The sequence below is a fragment of the Dryobates pubescens genome, chromosome Z (genome assembly GCF_014839835.1).
Source record: "Dryobates pubescens isolate bDryPub1 chromosome Z, bDryPub1.pri, whole genome shotgun sequence".
Classification (NCBI taxonomy): Eukaryota; Metazoa; Chordata; class Aves; order Piciformes; family Picidae; genus Dryobates; species Dryobates pubescens.
In genome coordinates, this window is record NC_071657.1 from 127,972,347 (window position 1) to 127,991,151 (window position 18,805).

The 18,805-nt window shown below is 40.0% G+C and overlaps 1 protein-coding gene across 3 annotated transcripts; it reads right to left on the minus strand.

Moving 5' to 3' along the window:
* Positions 1-4,612: 4,612 nt before the first annotated feature.
* On the minus strand, positions 4,613-18,576 carry SLC38A2 (solute carrier family 38 member 2). Of its 3 annotated transcripts, XM_009899246.2 has the most exons (16): positions 18,287-18,576; positions 17,442-17,631; positions 17,054-17,135; positions 16,814-16,929; positions 13,796-13,869; positions 13,606-13,698; positions 13,308-13,389; positions 10,199-10,281; positions 9,276-9,334; positions 9,010-9,159; positions 8,183-8,262; positions 7,954-8,054; positions 7,460-7,584; positions 6,585-6,729; positions 6,376-6,473; positions 4,613-5,673 (listed from the first exon to the last, which is right to left on the minus strand). In XM_009899246.2, the coding sequence occupies exons 2-16, from the start codon at positions 17,558-17,560 to the stop codon at positions 5,575-5,577; spliced, it is 1,506 nt and encodes a 501-aa protein (XP_009897548.1). In that variant the 5' UTR covers positions 17,561-17,631; positions 18,287-18,576; the 3' UTR covers positions 4,613-5,574. The 3 variants fall into 3 exon arrangements, with proteins under 3 accessions (XP_009897548.1, XP_054034921.1, XP_054034923.1); XM_054178946.1 differs by having other exon boundaries at positions 6,376-6,729; XM_054178948.1 differs by lacking the exons at positions 17,054-17,135; positions 17,442-17,631; positions 18,287-18,576 and adding an exon at positions 15,555-15,709 and having other exon boundaries at positions 16,814-16,927.
* Between the last annotated feature and the right edge of the window lie 229 nt (positions 18,577-18,805).

Here is an 18,805-nt window from a genome sequence, read left to right on the forward strand (position 1 = left end):
AGATGCCATCTCTCACCCACGGGGGACTCAAGAGGTCCCAGCATTGTGAATAAACCCGAAGTGACAGCTTATCCCTCTTCTGGAGCAAAGACCATGTGGTGGATAAAGAGGTACAAAGTATGGGACTTTGGACACTCTCACACAGCACAATTTCTTTTTTTCTTTTCTTTTCATTTTTGTTTTTCTTTTCTTTTTTTTTTTTTTAATCATTGCACCATCTCATTCATCATGCTGCTCTTGGAAGGAATCTGAAATACGAAGAAATGATTACTTCACATATTATTTAAGTTGATGGAAATGCTTGATTGCAGCGAGGTGGGTTTAATTGTTCAACTAGTCAAACAGTGTTCTAGGGGAAGGACTTCCCTACTGCTATGGAATTCCTGTGTGATGGTAGGCAAGTTATGAGAATGAACATTTCCAGGCACAACCAACTCACTCATTTGATGCTTAGGGTTCTTGCCTCAAGAACGATGATCACTCAAAACTTGATGCAGTTGTGCATCAGACACACGTAAGCAGATGCTTCAATGCAAAATAAGGAAGTGTAGGACATTGAATTGTGGACTCAAATGCATGCCTGCTTCAGTGCTGCCTCTGCACTCCAGTTCCCCAGAGGCATAGATTCAACACCTTCTTGCAGGCCTCTAACATTGTGAAACTGAGTATCAATCACTTGTGTTTCGCAAAGATGACATTGAAATGACAGCTAGAGAGAAATAAGGATATTCATCCCTTGTCAAGGTGGCCTTTGAACTTTGAGCAAATACATAAAATGCTGCAAACACACACACATAAAACATTTAAAAGATTGCTACTCAGTAGGGGAACCAGTGAAAAATACTATACAATTGGTTTAGATTGAGGACTAAGTGTCCTACCATAGAGATAGAAAGTCCTCCAGGGGCTGGACTGTCCAGGGGGAGGCACAGGAAACTGTAATGTTTGTTATTCCATCCCATAATCCTGCAATCCCTACACAAGCAGACCTCATAGCCCTATTCTCTCTTTCTCCCTCCTCTCCCGGCACATGCAGCTGCTGTTATCCCTGTGGTTTGTGGGGGAGCATGGCTTTTCTGTGGCCTTCTGCAGCCAGCTAACTTCTTGCTGTGCCACTGGACCTAGCTGACTCTCCTAGTGCATGTGTGGGGAAGGTTTTGGCCTGGTATGTCCAGGTGGAGGACTGGGCCAAGGCTGATTCTACTTCATCTATGTATTTCCTTTGTGCCTTTGTATCTTTTGGTTGCTTTTGTAAACAGTATTTTCCATTTAACCTCCGATGCTGTGTGTTTTTATTTACTCCTTTGGGGTAAAATGCTTTCTGTCCTTTTACCCTGGGCAGCTTGTGGCTCAAACCCAGACAACAATCATGTATGAAAGCAAGCTTAACTAAGGCATTTCCTAATTTTTAGGGTACTTAACTATGCCTCTTTTACTATTCCATTCACAGTGTTTTGTGATGTCACACACCATGTTTCACCTTACATTCAGATCTTAAATTCATATGAATAGATACAGATTTCTGGAGAACAAAGATCTGGTACGCTGCACTTGGTTTGTATCCAATTGCTAAAATCCAAGTAAAACAGATGCACCAGTTCTGAGAATTGTTTACAGCAGCAGTTATGCTTCTCCTAGAGATTCAGTTGCAGGAAAATGGCATAAAATTATGGCTGGATTCACTCATTTGTTACACTTACACAAAATCTAACACATTGAGGCTTGTCTTGTACTGCAAAACCAAAACAAAACAATGCAGAATTTAATCTCTCAGTTTCTTTAATGCTCAAGAGTTGTTGTGTTTACTGTTGTAGTGTAATAAATTGGAGACTTAGTTGTATGCCACTTTTCCATGGTTTTCTCCCCTCCCTGAAAACTGCTTATAAATTCCAGTTAAGCATACATGAAATTAAAGACACATTTACTATCACTTTAAAAGAAAATCCTTCAAATAGAATAGAATAAACCAGGTTGAAGAGAACTCTGATGATCTTGAAGGTCTCCTCAACCTGGTTTATTCTATTCTATTCAAGATCATCGCGTCCAACCTATCATCCAACCCACCTAATCAACTAAACCATGCAACCAAGCACCCTATCAATTCTCCTCCTGAACACCTCCAATGATGGTGTATCCCCCCCTCAAAAAAAACCAAAACCCAAACACAAAAATAACCAGAAACAACCCCCCCCCAAACAACAAACACCCAACAAAAACACCACCACCACCACATTGCTTAGGATTATCTATTTATTTATTTCAGTTAAAACATACAATGTTTCATTGAAACTGTGTTGCACTCCCTGCCAACAACTGTAGCTAGACTGTTGGCCTCTAACCATACAGTGGGTATTTACATATGTACACAGAGCGACCCGAGGACATCCAAATTCGGTGGCCTAACAAGTATGTTAGATCGCAGAGGTTGTTAAGTTGCCACAGTCAGGATATCGCAACATCCACGGTAAATTTGAGAAGGAAGGTATTACATGAACCTGAATGATGCTTTTCATGGACCCAAGTGATTCCTTTGTTTATTGCAACATATACATTTGTAATAAATACAATCTTAGTGTTTTGCTTTTTTGCACACCTTAGGTGTAACACATTTCTTCCACCTTTGCAAGCGTTACATTTTGCTGTAAGAGAATCTTTCCTTTGACAGTTCTTACACAGATGTACAACGTGAACCACTCCTTGAAATGATGTAACAATCAGTTATGAGAGAGGAATATATACACAAATCCTGGATTCCAAACCTACATTATATACATGATACTTACAGTATATACACACATACAATTTATGTACATAGACTATCATAAATATTGAAAAATAGGCTTAGTTTTAATGGATTAATGTTTTATAAATAACATGTTACATTTATGACTGAAATATCATGGAAGACAGTGATGTCTAACTGAGGTGACAAAACAGTGGTTTAATACTGAAGCTGCTCTTTTGGGTGGTTTGTCATGTTGGTAACTTTATGTAGACAGGTTTGGGAAAGAAAAAAAAAAGAAAAAAGAAAAAAAAAATCATGGTGTGTTGGAAATCAACCCAGCCAAGTGGAACTCAACTGTTGCAGGTGGAGAGCCAGTCATCAAATGACACAGAACATAAAGTCTGGAAATCGCTACATTCAGAGAATTAAGTGACATGTATGATACACTATGAGGTGTCATCACAAAAATCTTGCTCCTCTCTAGCTGCTGAGGAGTGTGCAGTAACTTCTCATTTACACCTCCTTCCTCTTGTATGGTTACTGCAGGTAAGGAGGCTATTTCTCACTTCCTTTCACTCATTTTAAATACTGGCAAGGGAAGTGCTTCATCCCTTATGTGCTACAAATTGCTCAAAGGTAGACAACATTTTAATCCTCTTCCACTTTCATACACTTGTGGAGAGGAAGAAGAAAAGCTGCCAAAGTACTGAGGAGGCAGACGCTCAGCACTTGTGTGGAGATCAGGTAACATGGGATAGTTAGCCATGGATGTACAGTACCTGAGGCAGAGAAGTACCTAAGAGGTGTTCATCAGTGCTGACTCCAGGATCTTTAATTGCCAGTTGAGTACCACTGAACTAACAATACAAACAACGCAAGAGGAATCTAACTGCTCATTAAGGTTTTACACTACAGACTTAGTGACCAGTACTTACAGTCATGCAGAAGTAGCAGTACAAAATACCTGCATTTTTTTTTCCCCATAGATTATTTAAATGGCTGGGCAGAGATTGACATTATCTGCCAAGGAGTGACCATCATCTAGATTTGTTCCTGATTAATTCTACAAAAGCAAAAAGATCTCAGGCACTGTTTAGTGAATTAATTACAGGCCCCTACTTGTTCCTTCTGACACAATGACCCAGTGGAACTTTGTATATCGGATTTTGAAAGCGTCATGTCAGATAAAGACAGGTGACCACATTGCCATGATTATTTCATTAGTAATCTCTGTCTAGGCTTTTGTACCCAATATTGTGGTGTTTGAGAACCTCTTGTAAGCCAAGTACACTGTTATACAAGTGTTATTTCTCTTCAACCTGGGATAAGAATGAAAGAGTAAACATGCACTACAAACAAAACAGCTAACGACAACCATACAGCACCTGTTTCATCAGCTAGCTAGCTAGGGCTCATAAGAAAACTTACCTATTTCTGAAGCAAACAAGTATGAGATGACTATCCAGCCTATGAGGTTATCTTTAATACTACTATACAGTATAAATTGGAAGAGGAATCCCAGTTGCATATGCGAAGAGAGTTTGTACCAAGCATGAAATACCGGTGCAGTTGTTTTGTGTATTTGACTCAGAAACAGAATAGTCAAGTAATTCAAAATCCAAAAATGGATGAGTAATTGAAGAAATACTGTACAGTTTTTGAGTATTATACAACTAGTAAACTACATTAGGACCTTTTTGTTTTCCCACAGAGTGTTTCAAGATAGATTGGACAAAAAAACCCCAAAACAATGCAAGAAATATTGCTACAACTGACAATGGACCTTATTAGTAAAGAGAACTCCAGGAAGGAGTTTATATTAATGGCATCATATGCTCCAGTGCCATTCAGTTTCTATCTACAATAGGAGGGGGAAAAAAAAAAGGAAAACCAACAAAAGTAAACCCCACAAAAGCAAAAGCCCCCAAACCCTGTTTACTCAATTGCACTATTGAGTACCTCAAGAAGGAAATGTTAACACCACCTTTATGATGTCTCGATTAACTGGTTTTGTCAAACACACCCATTCCAAAGGGTGTTCTCTTTAAAGCTTGAAAATTTGGGTTTCCACACCATTTGGGGGAACTATGGGAACTGTGGTTACTTAAATAAGCAGACAAATGATTTTCAGGGTTATTTTCACTGTACTTTGAACTAAGTGAATTTCATGGGAAGCGTTTATAATTAAGAGAATTTTGACTTGAATTAGTTCATTTTGTGTTTCAGTCATCAGAGGCATTTTTTAAAAAATAAAATTTCTTCTAATTATGCCTCTAAAGAAAGGCAAATTAGAGTTAATTTAGGACACTGATTAAATACTTTTTATGAGCTCTTCTGCTTCATTCTTTCATACTTTTTAGAAAAAGTTTTCTTAAAGTCAAAATAGTGCTTTTGAGGTCCATAAGAATTTTTGGTACAAAAAATAATAGCATTTCTCTCTCTCTCTCTCTCTCATTGGTTATTTAAACACTTTGCTGTAAATTAAAGTTTTGTCTCACATCAAATGGTTCCATTAGGCACATTCAAGTAAAACAACAAAATATCCAAGTAACAATGACGAAAGCCAAACATGGCTTGATAAAAGTCTACAGAGAGTTCTGTCCATTCTCTGGAATGGAATAAAGTTGTCACTTCCTTCAGCCAGACACTCACGTGGTTTGATGTTAGTATCCACTTCCATCATGCAGAATAGTTTCTTAAAGACAGAGTTCAAGTATTCTACAATCAGAAGAACCATCAACAAAGAATCTGCATTTTAAAGGAAGCTGAATAGCTCATTTTCATTCTCAGTAGGTATCTGAGTGAACACTGGCATTTGAAGTGGAGTATTAGAGATTAAACCAGGACAGTTAATGGCCATCAGATGAAACATTCTGGGTCCAGTCTAGAATAATCAGTGTCATACAGCCAGTCATCACAAGTATACCACTTAAGAAGAAGAACGCAGCCTGAAAAAAAGAGAACATACAAGAAGCAGTTCAGATTCTGCTGCTACACCCATAAAGTCATACCTGTTTATGGAATAAATGCCACTGCTCACAGGAGACAAAGTTCAAGAGGTAAGAGATCACAGTAAACAATGGGGAATTAGGTACTTTTCTCATACTCGGGGCCCTTTTTCAAATAAAAAAGCACATTTATTTTCAGCATAACAGACCTCACCCTCAGCTGAGGGAAGTTAACATAGCTGCTGCTACCAGTCAGGCTGTGATGTTTCGCTGACTTGAACGTGACTAAGTGTAAGATCACTAAGAGCACCAGGAACAGTCAGGTGAAGGTCGGTTTCCATGGGGTAAATTATGTAAATGATTCTTGAAAGAAAATTTAAAGGAGAAGGACAAGACTCTCTTAGAATTGCTCTTAAGGGTAATCTGTTCAAGTCTGGTGCTTAACAGCAACAGAAAGACCCAACTACTGCTGTGATCGAGGGGGTTGAGAGAAGTCTCTGAACTGAACCAAGCCTTGTGCTGAGTATCTCCTGTTTTGAGTACCTGTGCAACTCCTATGTATTAACTATGGTAACACTAAATGTCACCTCACTGATTACCTTCACCAGGACTTCAAAATTCTTAAATGATAAAGAAGGAATGTAAAGCTCTTGCTCTGAATTAGGAAGCGAGTGTAACTATTACATATTTGCCTATACATACCCCAATCTTTTGCACTGACTTCATTGGTTCCTTCTTCACTAATTTGATATAGAAGGCAGAAGGAAGTATAAAGATCAGCATGGCAGCTGCAGATGCACCTGTATTGGAAGAAGCACAGAAATAAATATTCATAAACAGATTAATTAGATTAAATTTTCTGCATGTTCTGAGATCTGAAAGACTACTTGAACTGGGGTGATAATGCTTACCAATGAATCCGAAGATGTCTCGAATGGTAGGGACAAAGATAACAAGCACATTGGTAAATGCCAGAAGAGCAACTGTAATGGAACAGTGACGCCACCATCTGAACTCCTTCCCTGCCCACAGCAGCTGGGTGATGGAACTGCGGATCTTTTGAAGAAGGGAAGAAAAAAAAGAGTGCAAAACACAATTTAGTCTTCATTGCTGAAGTCGGTGACCATCCTCAGAACTTTCCTTCTGGAAGTGTTTTAATATAATTTTCCTGCAAACTTAATAAAAGCTGAAAAGACATTAAAGGTTTTTTGTTGTTGACTTGCTTTTGTTTGGGGGATTTGTTTGGGATTTTTTAGTATTTACTTCCTGCACTTGAGCAGACACTCTGTGTTTATGGTCTGCTTCACTTTTCAGCGATTTAGATTTTCAAAGTACAGCCAGGAAGAGAAAAAAAAACACCAAGGAAAACCAGCCATCTTAATCAAAAAAACCCAAACCACACCAAAACACCAAACCAAATAAAAAACCAGTGATTTTTATAACATCTAAGGATGCTCCTCAACAATATTGACCTAAATGGCCAGTACTCATGTTCACAAAAGCCATGCTGACTTTTATAAGCTGATAGCACAGTAGTGCAAGTACTTTCACAAACGGACAATTTGTTCCACCTTCCCACTTAATGCATACCAGGAAAACAATACAACTGAACGTATTTTATCCACTGCTTTGTAAATGTTGCCTATTTGTTTGATTTATTGAATTAACAATACAGAGGCATTTAATCAAGCTTATCAACAGAAAAATTCTATATATTTAGTTATATAAATGAATGGGAATTGCCACATCAGTAAATAGAAGGAAGACTAAAAATTAAATTACTTACTGGGAAAATAACTACAGGTACAGTAAGGGTTACAGCCATAAGTACAGCGAGACGCACAATTAGAAGAAGAACATCAGCACCCAGATAAGCAGAGTAGGTATGGAGCAGTTCTGGTTCAACTTTTCCTAGAAAGAAAACAGCATTTTAATTAGATGTAGTTGACATACTGCTCAAACAACTGTTTCTGCTCGGTATCCTGAACAAATTTTACAGTTACAGCAATATGAATGGAAAGCCTCAACAGGTCCTGTATGTGTATCTCCATTTTACACAGGAATAACTGGAGGCACTCAATCTGTTTTAATCCTGTGCTTTGGGCCTAGTGCTACTACTGATTTCTTTTCGTGTGTGCATTTATGCAAGTATTTATAACCCTCCAACAAACAGTGTGTATTTCGAACCCACAGTAAATGCTTGCTTGTTCTAACTTAGTAATACTACTGTGCTTCTGCAGAACAATGAATTTAAAAGAAAGCAGAGCAGATAACACTCACCGTAAAATGTCAGGTATCCAAAGAGAGCAGCCAACAAATACATGAGGAACATGGCAAAAAATGATACATAGGACACGTTCATCATTCTTTTACGGCTTCGGCTATAAGAGAAAGAAAAAGAAACATTATTTGGCTGGAAGAGAAAGAAACTTTATTGTCAGTGAGAAGAAACTGTTCTATATGACTTTTGTTTCTTTAGTGACATTACAGACATGTATCTAACATTTACCTTTTCAGTTCTTCATAGATAGGGAGAATTGCAGGATGGCAGACGAAAGAAAACGTTAGGATTGGGACAGCATAGACAGTCTGAAAAACAGAAGTGGGTTTTTTTAAGTATCTCATCAGATACTGGAAGTTCAGTTTCAAAAAACTGACCAGTGTTGCTTTTCAGTTTTGACTTAGGAATCAGTTTTGGTTTTGACAAAGACTATCTATCTTTACAACTAAACTTTGGCAGAAATTAAAACAGGTTAGTATTTTCTTAAACTCAAGAGTCTGAGGTACCAAATACTCTCAAGTCTCACTGAAATCCATGCTGAACTGAATGCATTTGCATTCAGAATTATGTTCTGCATCTCACAGTCTTAAACCCTTGTATCTTGACCTTGACATTGGCTATTATACATACTTCTTCCCCACATATGGAGATTGACCACTGTAATTGGGAGCATTCATGAAAGTCAAGATTCTGTGACTGTGAACTTAAGTCTGTTCCAACCCCTGGCATACATTTCCTATTTGCATGCTTTTACTTCATCTTCTTCTCCAATCTACTTTTTAAAATACTTCACTAATTTAACTGAGAAAGCTTGAGAAATGCTGTGCTGAAGAGAGAAATGTCTGTGGCCACTCATCTCAGTCAGGCACCTCAAGCTCCTCTACTTTCGGTGTATTCAGAATGTGGAAACACTCAGTCTACAGAACGTACGCAGCGCCTAACCTTACTGGAACAAATAGTCTTAGCACATTACAAGTTTACAACTCAATTTATTTGTGGTGTTTTTAGTCTCTCTTAGTTATTTTCAACAGACAGTCTGATTTTAAGTCAGTTACCTGTGAATTGAAGATGAAATACTTTGGCTTGCACATATCATCACTCGTTATGTTTTCATCTACCAAAGGTGCCAGCGTTGCATTTATTAATGTCATGTTCATGATGTTACTGTCCATAGGACAAGGAATCTGAAACATCTTCCAAATTACCTAGAAATCAAGTCATGTATTTGTTATTAGTTTCACTAATGCAGTATATGAAACTTTTCAGAAATTGTGTTTGACTTTGAAATGCAGTTTTCTTAAGTCTACAAGACGATACTTACAACAATCAGGAAGAAGACCATACAAAGTAACGAAAAGCCACTGGTATAGCCCAAATATCCTGTGTTCAAGAAAGATAAAAAAAATATAATTTAAGGTACAATAAACAGAAACACTATTCAAGTCATAAGATTATGACAAAATATATTTTGTCAGTGATCTCTTGCCATTTTCTGGAGTGTTACACAGGAACAAGTTAATTATTCACTGACTTTCTACTAGTCGAAACCTGGACATGACAGTTCTATGCATACAGAGAGTCAGCAATATTATATATGTATAACAGTAATTTTTGATAAAGCATCAGGTATTAACAACCTGCTACTGTTTGGGATCTACAATGCAAAAGGTGACTTCTATTTGCATTGAGGACAATTTAACTTTCCAGGGCTAGCATCCCTATCCTACTGTGACTGTTACAGGATAGCTAGCAACCATATTCTACTAGTTTGCTACTGACCAAAATAGGTCAAACTTTGTGGTAAGCAAACAAACAGAAAGTTAACTGCTTAAATTTGTTGTAAAGCTAGCCTGCCTATTCCCTATCTACCATATCTATTGTCCTTTTGTTTGCCACAAACATATCTGTAACTTAAGATATTTGATCTTTTTATTTGGGGGTGTTCAGGGCGAGGCTTGACAGGATGCTTGGTTGTATGGTTTAGTTGATTAGGTGGTGTCGGATGATAGGTTGGACATGATGATCTCGAAGGTCTCTTCCAACCTGGTTAATTCTATTCTATTCTATTTTCTTTTTTTTTTTTTAATAGACTGACAAAAATTACCTAAAACACTGATTAGTCCCAAGAGACAGGTTTGGAGACAGTTCTTCATTTACTCAGTACTTCAAGACTCAAACATGGTATCAACTGATTCCCCCAACAGCATTTTCAATGCCTTTTTTTGACTGTACTCTACTACTTACCTAAATTTTTCAGTAAGGACAGCGGAAGAATGAGGACGACGGACACCAGCAGCACTAAATAGTCACCGTTAAGATACCACTGCCTGTAGAAAAAAGGTAGTGTTTGTAAGAAAGGGAATTATTTAAACATTTGCAGTTTGTCTTCACTCTTTATTTTTGTCAACATATGGCTTCTTAAAAAAAATGTAGCACCTGATGTCACAAAGGATTAGCATTCAACTTACTATACGGACCTAAACCCCTACAATACTTTCTTATCTCACCCCAAACCTGCATTGTGCCTTTCCTTTAGTGTCCTTTTCTAAAATTAATATGCATCTGGAAGTCAAAAGACAGGAAAGTAAATGATTGGTCAGAAAAACTGTCAGCTGGGATCAATCATAGAAAAAAAGAAAAAAAAAAGTAATTTGTGTAAATGTTGGTTCCAAACTCTCCAGATGTATTAGAATATGGCAGGGCCCCAGCAGGGGAGTGGTCCACTTTCAAAGGAAGTAAAATTCTGCTGGGTGCCCTGCAGGAGTTAAAGAAAAACAGGTGAGGGCTGGAGTTAAGGCAGTAGCTCAAACTCCCTGGCTGAGAAAACTTCAGCAAGCACTGAGAGTCACTTGGAGGCACGTTTAGTCCCTTAGCAAAGAACCCGAGAAGTTTCTTTTCCTTCACAACATTTATTCTGTAGGAAGCAGCAGCTATATTTTGAGAAAACATTTTTGAGTGTTAGAAGATTAACTCTTCGACTGACATAGCAAACCCCCAAATTTAGATCTGTGTGAACATAATATAATTTCACTGCACTAACCCAAAAACCGATCTTGAGTATTTAATCGTGGCAGGGTAACTGCTCTCCTCACCTGTCCTACAGGATCATTCTGTATGCTTCAAGCAATTAAAAAGTTAACACTAAGTATATACTCCCAAATATTAACATTTGTCATCTAACAGTGCATATTTTAAAATGAACCCTGTATGATTTAGGCAAAGAACAATTAACCACCTCATTGCAAATTTGTGCATTCTAATTCAATTGCTGAATTGTAAACCTCTAGATGGTAGTGAAATACGGACTTTTAACAGACTTGCTCTGGATTTATGTAGTACGCAGAACCAACTTGGACATCTTTTCCCCCAGTTTTATCTGGGATAATTAAACATCAAAAATGTATTTTAGAAAGCTCAGATGTGCAGGACATTAGTGTCATCTACCTTTTGTTGTCTTCTTTTTTCCCCCTCAAAAAAACAAAACCAAACCCAAACCCAATGTAATCATCTTGTGATGAATTTTAAAGGAAGCACAGCACATTCATTGCATTTGATACAGTCGTTAAGAACAGACATGCCCCATGTGGAGGACTTCTAGATCAAAGACTTAGAAAGTTTTTCTGTGCTGCAAAGTAAATAGTGGGATTGCACAGCTTTCAAATACAGCTGAGTAGTTTAAAAAAATGGAGCTAGTATTTGTAATAGTCTCAGAATTCCTGAGTATCTTCTACAGTAAGCATTATTTTGGGACATTCAAACAAGTAAGTGCTTACATTTTAGGCACCAGGCTGCCAGAATGGAATCCATGCCAATGGTAGCCACCCAGACTCCCCTAAGCAATGCATGGAGAGAGTCAGTTAAACGGGGTCCACAACTGCCAGAGCACTGAGAAAAACTTAATTTCAAATCAGTGTACAGTTACCTAGTATCAGCCAACAAGAAAACACTTAAGATACAAATCTCAATCTTTTGTCTGTCAGATTTGCAGAGCAGCAGCTGTATCCAGTGAGATTCACAGCCTTTAGCTTTCCCTCTTAAACTGAAATAAATTTTGAGTTTTTCTCTGAAGATGAGACAGTTAAAAATACTTGCCTCCAAGCCCCCTTGCAAATACTGGCTACTTCAGGGATTTCCTTAAGAAGTGGAAAATAAGGACCATCATTCAGCCAAGGAGGGAAATGAACCTTCCCAGCAAAGAATTTGTAAACATTACACCACTAAGTAAATGGAGTGGGTGCATTGAGTACATTAAAAAAAAGAAAAAAAAAAAGAAAAAAAAAAAGGATGGCTAGCACTGTTGTTATGACAGTATCTTATCAGCAAGCTGTATCAACACCACCAAATGGTTTGAACCCCTTGGGGAACACAGGCAGAAAAATGCCTACCTTCTGAACTCAGGCTTAGGTGTAAGTTGGAGTCTTGAGCTGCTCAGCCCTCTCAAGACTGGGACACTTCAGGACAAGGCACAGAAGTACAACTCTGAAGAGTGAGATTTATAGCACTTAACTCTATCCATCTCAAGTCAGGCATCTTATTTTAGATAGCTGTTTTTACACACCCTCTCAATACAGATTGATATGAAAAACTGTTCTTTGGAGATGCCCAAAATTGGCGTCTAAGCCAGGCACTGAATGAACCACTACCCAGGACTACCTTCCTCCACAAAGACCAGAGTAATAATGAGCTCAAAAAAAAAACCTCTACCTTTTGGGTAGTATGGTTAGATACAAATGAATGCTATCCAAAGCACCCACTTTTCAAGTGAAGCAAGAAAAGACACTGTGGAGCCAAGATGTCTCGACCAGGGCTAAATTGCAATGTGTCCATCATTTTAGTTTTGGACATATAAACTCTGTTGTGGTTGAATGTTCATTCCCCATGCATTTTTGAGACCTGTTTCTTAAGACATTCATTATTTAACTGCATCTCAGTCTTGTATTTGATCATTTCCCACAACATTAGCACTAGAAAACCAAAATAATCAGTCCAAGCCAGTTGGAATGTAATCAGGAAAGGAAAAAACAACCCGAAAACCAAAACCAACCATAACCACATTTACCTTTCCTTATTGAGAGTATGCACTGACTGGTACACACATTAACACTTACCTGATGTTCTTTAGAGAACACCTTTCTGTAATATGATGCAATACCTGTATTTTTCTACCCTTTTTCCAGGACAGGCTGGATCTAAATGAAGTGGAATGCTCAGGGAAAGGGCAAACTTACTGTATCTCTCTCTGAGTAAGAAGCTACCCTACGGTGTACCGAACGTGGTCTTCGTATAAAAATATATACAGTCTCCGTATTTGTTTCTCCTAATAGTTTCTCTGATGAGGAGTTCTAACACCTACCCTGTAGTCTCTTCGATGTTCATAAATGTCTTGATGACCAATGGTAACTCATATTTCACTATGAAGAGGTAGCTTGACATAGCTGTAGGTGAATAACATCATAGATCATTACAAATATAGAATATGCCACAAGATGCAAGAATCACATAACATGTTTCATAACTTCACTTGAACACAAGCAGTTAATGAATACATGTTGTGTGAAAAAAAAAAGAAAGAAAGAAAAAAAGAAGTCTCCAAGAATAAGTAGGGAACAATTGCTATTGACAGTAAAGACATTTTAAGATCCTGTCCTCACCTCCAATGTTTTGCATTGTAATTGATCCAGAAGCAGCAAGTTTTCCAGCCATACCAAATGCCTTCATTCCCAGCTGTTCATACAATAAAGATCCTAAAACAAAACAGAATATCCCATTGGAGGGGTATGCTTCACAAAGATACCATAGGAAACAAACACCATGTGTTTGTAAAGTACTACTTTGACATACCTCCTTCATTGGCAGTCTTCAAAAGGAGATGCACAGAATACAAAGAAAATATTGAGACAAACATCAGGAGTATTCTGGGGGAGGAAAAACACACTCTTTTAATAGCTGTAATTGACTTATTGTAACCTTATTAAGTAAAAGCAGATCAAGCATAAAAATTAACCATACTAAAATATTATCTGAGGGGGAAAAAAAAATGCAGATTCCAAGGCCAGCTAAAAGCATTCTGAGAACACAATTAATGCCTAGTTTAAAAGGATTTTCTACTAAAATGCATTTCAGAGGCATAAAAATTCTAGTGTAGGATTAAACAACGCTTATATTCAGTGTAAAGTGGCATAAGCACAGGCAAATGTCAGGCCATTTTAATTTGCTAGACTTGATATAAAGAATCAATGGAAATGCCTTTGTATCATTTTAAGGAACTATTTCTCTTATCTCTTCTTGTCTTTGTTCAAGAGCGTGTCATGTATCTATTGACCATTGAGTTGTGTCTTAACTTTTGTCTAACAAGATTATCTCTTGGTCTTAAATCAGCTTTTCAGCTTAAACCTGTGTTATGTCTTTTTTTTAATAGTAAAGATGAAACTGCAGAAGTCTATAAAGGCTTCTTAGAATTGAAAATTCGTGTATATTCAAAGATGTGCCTTCAAATGTAAGCATGTATTTACTGCCATTAAAATAATAATTAAAGAAAAAATGCTTTCTCTTCCTATGTGCTTACATGGGAATTGCTACTGCCTTATCTTCCCCAGCAGCACATTTGCAACATCTAAAATTCAGATCTCTCAACAACAAATCTCCCAAAAGAAATGCACCTCCTGGAGTAGCTCGCTAGGGGGTACTTCTCAACTGCTGAAGAACACGATGGAAAATTACAACAGGCTCAAAACTCCCTAGCGTTTTAAATACCAACACAAGCAGAATTCTGCTTTACAGGAAGCCTAGGAATCAGCACATCTGCTTAAAAATGGCAAACTTTGTTTAGAGTTCTCAGAGTACTCTTTACATTTCCTTTAGCATCATTTTTAGCACTGGTGAAATTAGTAAACACACCACAAAAATGGGAAACAAGAACATCTGAGAAAAGCTTCACAGATCTGTACAAGGAATCTAGGAACCTGAAGCTGCTCTGACAATTTAACACCAACGCATGCACACAAATAAACCTCTCTATTTCTGACAGGTAGAGATTAAGCAAGACTTAACCATCAACTAGTAACAGCACAGCAAGATGTACAAGGGTTGTATCTCATCAGAAGAGCATAGATCCTGGATCCCTCAGTTCTAACCTTGAATGTCTGCTCAGGGCGCTGGCAAGATCAGCCAGCAAACCCACCTCGAATCTCACTGTTTCTGGCATACAGGCTGTTGTTATTCATTGATTTAGTGCCGAGACAAGTGACAAGTCACAGCACTGACACAAATGACTCTGGAGAGTCTTCCAAGAACTTACTGCCTTAATCGCATCTGGATCTGAAGCTGCAACCTACTTATTAAAGGATATCTGTAATGCCCTCGGTGTCATCCTAAATTCTCAGTATTACCAGTGGTTGCTTTCCTGCCTCAGAACTACACAAACTACACTGAGTTTTGGAAGGCAACAAGACAGTTTATCATAGAATCGAAACTAATGTAAATTGGAAATAAAAGGTAACTGAACAACCTCAGCACTCGATTGTTAAAGCGACAGTTTTGAATGCTTCTTTCTTCAGGAAAAATGAGCCAAATTATGTGCAAATCTGTTCAAATATCTAACCTTGAATTCTTTTCTTTCCTCAGAGATGTCCTAATGTGCATTACGCTTGTTATATGTGCTGCGGAACATCTTTAGAGCATGAAAACGATGCGTAGAGAGATGAAGTATCTATCTCTTCTGAATTCATGCTGCCAAGTTGTTCAGTTTAGCATCATCTAAGTAAGCAAAAGTCTTAGCAAAAACAACACATCATCATATGCTTAAAATATAATCCTTCAGATCAAAACTTTTTATCTTGGCAGTTTCCTGAGGAAACTTGGAACACCATCTTGAAATACTGTGAAATACCTAGAAGTAAATCTGACCTTTTAACTTTCTGGAAATCTGGCAACATTGAGGCAAATTTCCAACTAAATGTTACTGTTCACCAGCTCTTGAATGTTCAGGACATTAATCTAGTTCCAGGAGAAAGATACAAAGTTTCTTTAAACAAACCCGTGGATTCCCATTTGCGCTGGCATTACACCTTCCGTGAGTTGAACTGCCTCCAATATATGAAAAATATACTTTCTCAAAATATTTAGAAGCACTGTAATTGTTTCCTGATGACATTTCCTGTTACTATAGTCTGAAATCTGTAACTAAAAGCTGTTGCCAGCAAAAACATACCAATAAAGACATGCTGGTTATTCTACATCCCTCCCAAGCCAAGAGACAGCAGTTTTTACAGGTTTACTCGAAACCAGTCCCCTGAATAGAGTGACCACATCCCTGATCGGTAGGGCTGGGTCACAGGAACCTTTAAAAGTAGATATGGCCAAAGGCAAAATAATCCTCTTCCACCTTCATTGTCCCCTTCTATCTCCCTACAGCTTGATCCTGTAGTTCTTGTGCAATTAAGACCTCCACTAATTGAAAGATTTCTGTTGTCATTAATTTCAACCAGTGAACTCTGACAGAAAAAGCGAACGCAGACTCAGTCTGTTAAATAGACCCTCTCTTTTCCACTTGAATAATGTAATGTTCAAGGGAAATCTCAGTTATTCATGAAGAAACTACAGCTATGTAAAGGAGAAATTACTGTAAAATGTTTTGTGGGTTGCAAAACTTGTAATGGGTCTGTATAATTGTTGCAAGTCCTTCCCATGGTATCAGTAATCTCTTAATTTAAAACAAGCTGTAAATCATAAAATGCAATTCTGCACCTGCATGAGGGGTTGGGTATTCTGTAGAAGATTGTGTTCTTCCATCACGTACATTTCCATTATTAATTAAAAAGTAGAAATATTTATTTTTATTTGCAACCAAAAGATACTTACATAAAAAGAGCAATCCCAGTGTTAGCCATGGCAAAAGAAAGACCAAGGATGCCACTACCCACAATAGCATTGCTCAGATTAAATACTGACATTCCAAAGGAAGTCGTACCCGGATGCTGAGAAAAGGGGGAAAGAGGTAATAATTAGTGGAAGGATACTAACTATTTCAGAATTAAAACAACTATAAATTCGTCAAAACAAGCTTTTGTTTTTCTTTTTAATTCAGTGCTGTGTACTTACATATTGAGTTTCATACTTTTTCTTCCCAAGACTGGAGTCAAGCAAGAAATTTTGATTTTCTGGATCAATATCCGCATAGTGGCTGTAAAAAACATTGCATCATTATTGACTACGACGGCGGCTTGCACATTCACTTCCTGTTTAGCATTTCCAACCCACTTCAAAGGGAACGGAGAAAACCAACTGAATGACCCAAAAAGGAAGAAGCCCCCGCCTGCCATTCTTTCTGCCCAGCACACAAAGCATCGCGCGTGTTTACGTCCGCTGTCGTTTCCGCGTTTCTGTAGGGCATGTCAACACCCGACAACGCCAGCCCCGCAGCGGCGTTTTGCGGCTAAATCAGCCCGTGTCCGCGGTCGGGTCCGGGACGGCCGAGCCCCCTCCTCACCTCTTCATAGCAGCAGGCTTGGTGGGGTAGGGGTAGCTGAAGTCGTTGCTGTTGGAGCTGTAGCTGCTGCTGTCCTCGTCGGGGGATATGTTGAACTTGCCCATCTCGGCGCTGCTCATGGTGGCGGCGATGATGCCGGGGGTCGGCGGCCGCTCCGCTCTTTTGTCCTTGGCGGCGGGGCTCGCCGCGCCTGCGGAGGTGGGAGGCGACGTCAGTGCCGCAGCGGGCGCCGCGGCCCGTCACGTGGGCAGCGCGCGCCCGCGGCTCGGCGGCCCCCGCCCGCCGCCGAGTGGAAAAGTACCAGGAGAGCGCGCGGGACTAGGGGCGCGCGGGCAGACAAAGGTGAGCCCCGCGGGGAGGCGGGGCAGGGCCGGTGTCACTGCCCGACCTGTGCCGAGCCGCCTGCACCAGGGCACCGACAGCTGCGCAAGGGACCTAGGCGAGGTGGCTTGCAGTGCCACGCCGCACTCACCTTCCCCCACCCCCCCGCCCCCTTCCTTCCACGACAGCGGAGACTGATGCAACACTACCGGGAAATTGTCACATTGGCTACTAGAGCCTCCAGTCCCGCGGCCGCCTCTGTTTACCTCCCCCTCTCCCTCCCCGTCGGCGACACCGGGCATCCCGGCGTTTTCAATGGGAAAATGCAGATGGGTCACGGGACTGCACCGCAACGCAGTCGCTCGGGGTTTTTCCACCCTATGCGCACCCGCGGCCGCATCCGGCAGGGTGTTAGGCGGCACCCGCTGGACAAAGGCGCGAAGGACCAGCCGCGCTGCGTCCGAAAACTCGCCCCGTTCCTCCTGGCGGCCGCGTAACCGCCGGCACCCGTCGTCGCGCCGTACCTTCTCCGCAAGAGCTTGAAAGCGAGGTTTCCTCCCGACGCCTCGGAATAAGGAGATGCTCTACTCTTTACTTCTGCTTCTTGCAAGTGAAAAACCTTTTAACTATAAAGCGTCAGCAAAAATAAAAACCTGAATAAATAAAGGTGTGTGTATGTATATATATATATATAAAAGAAACACTTAAAAAGCCAGCAGTATAAAGGGGAATGAAAATATTGTGTCCGTGGCGCTCAAGCGAAGGCGTGCAGAGAGCAGCAGCTGTGTCGCTCCCGGTCTGACGGCCCCCTCGGGGCGCCGCCGCTCTTCAGGCAGGAATGTGGGCGCGTCATCGCGGAGGGGCGCGGCACCCGCCCGCCGCCGCGCCGCCCCCCCCCCGGCGCTCGCCCTGCCCGACTGACCCTCTGTCGCCAACCGAGGCCGAGGAGCGAAGGGTGTGTGGGGGCTGTGTGTGCATCGGCGGGTAAGGGGGAGCCCGGGGGAGCCCGGGACGGGGGCCACCGGCATATGACAGCGGTCGTT

Coding starts and splice junctions, on each gene's coding strand:
- SLC38A2 (XM_054178946.1), bottom strand. CDS start 17,560: ATGAGCAGCGCCGAGATGGGCAAGTTCAACATATCCCCCGACGAGGAC. Junction 13,870..16,813: donor ACTGGGATTGCTCTTTTTAT/GTAAGTATCTTT, acceptor TTCCTCCCCCAG/AATACTCCTGATGTTTGTCT. Junction 8,055..8,182: donor ATCTATGAAGAACTGAAAAG/GTAAATGTTAGA, acceptor TTTCTCTTATAG/CCGAAGCCGTAAAAGAATGA.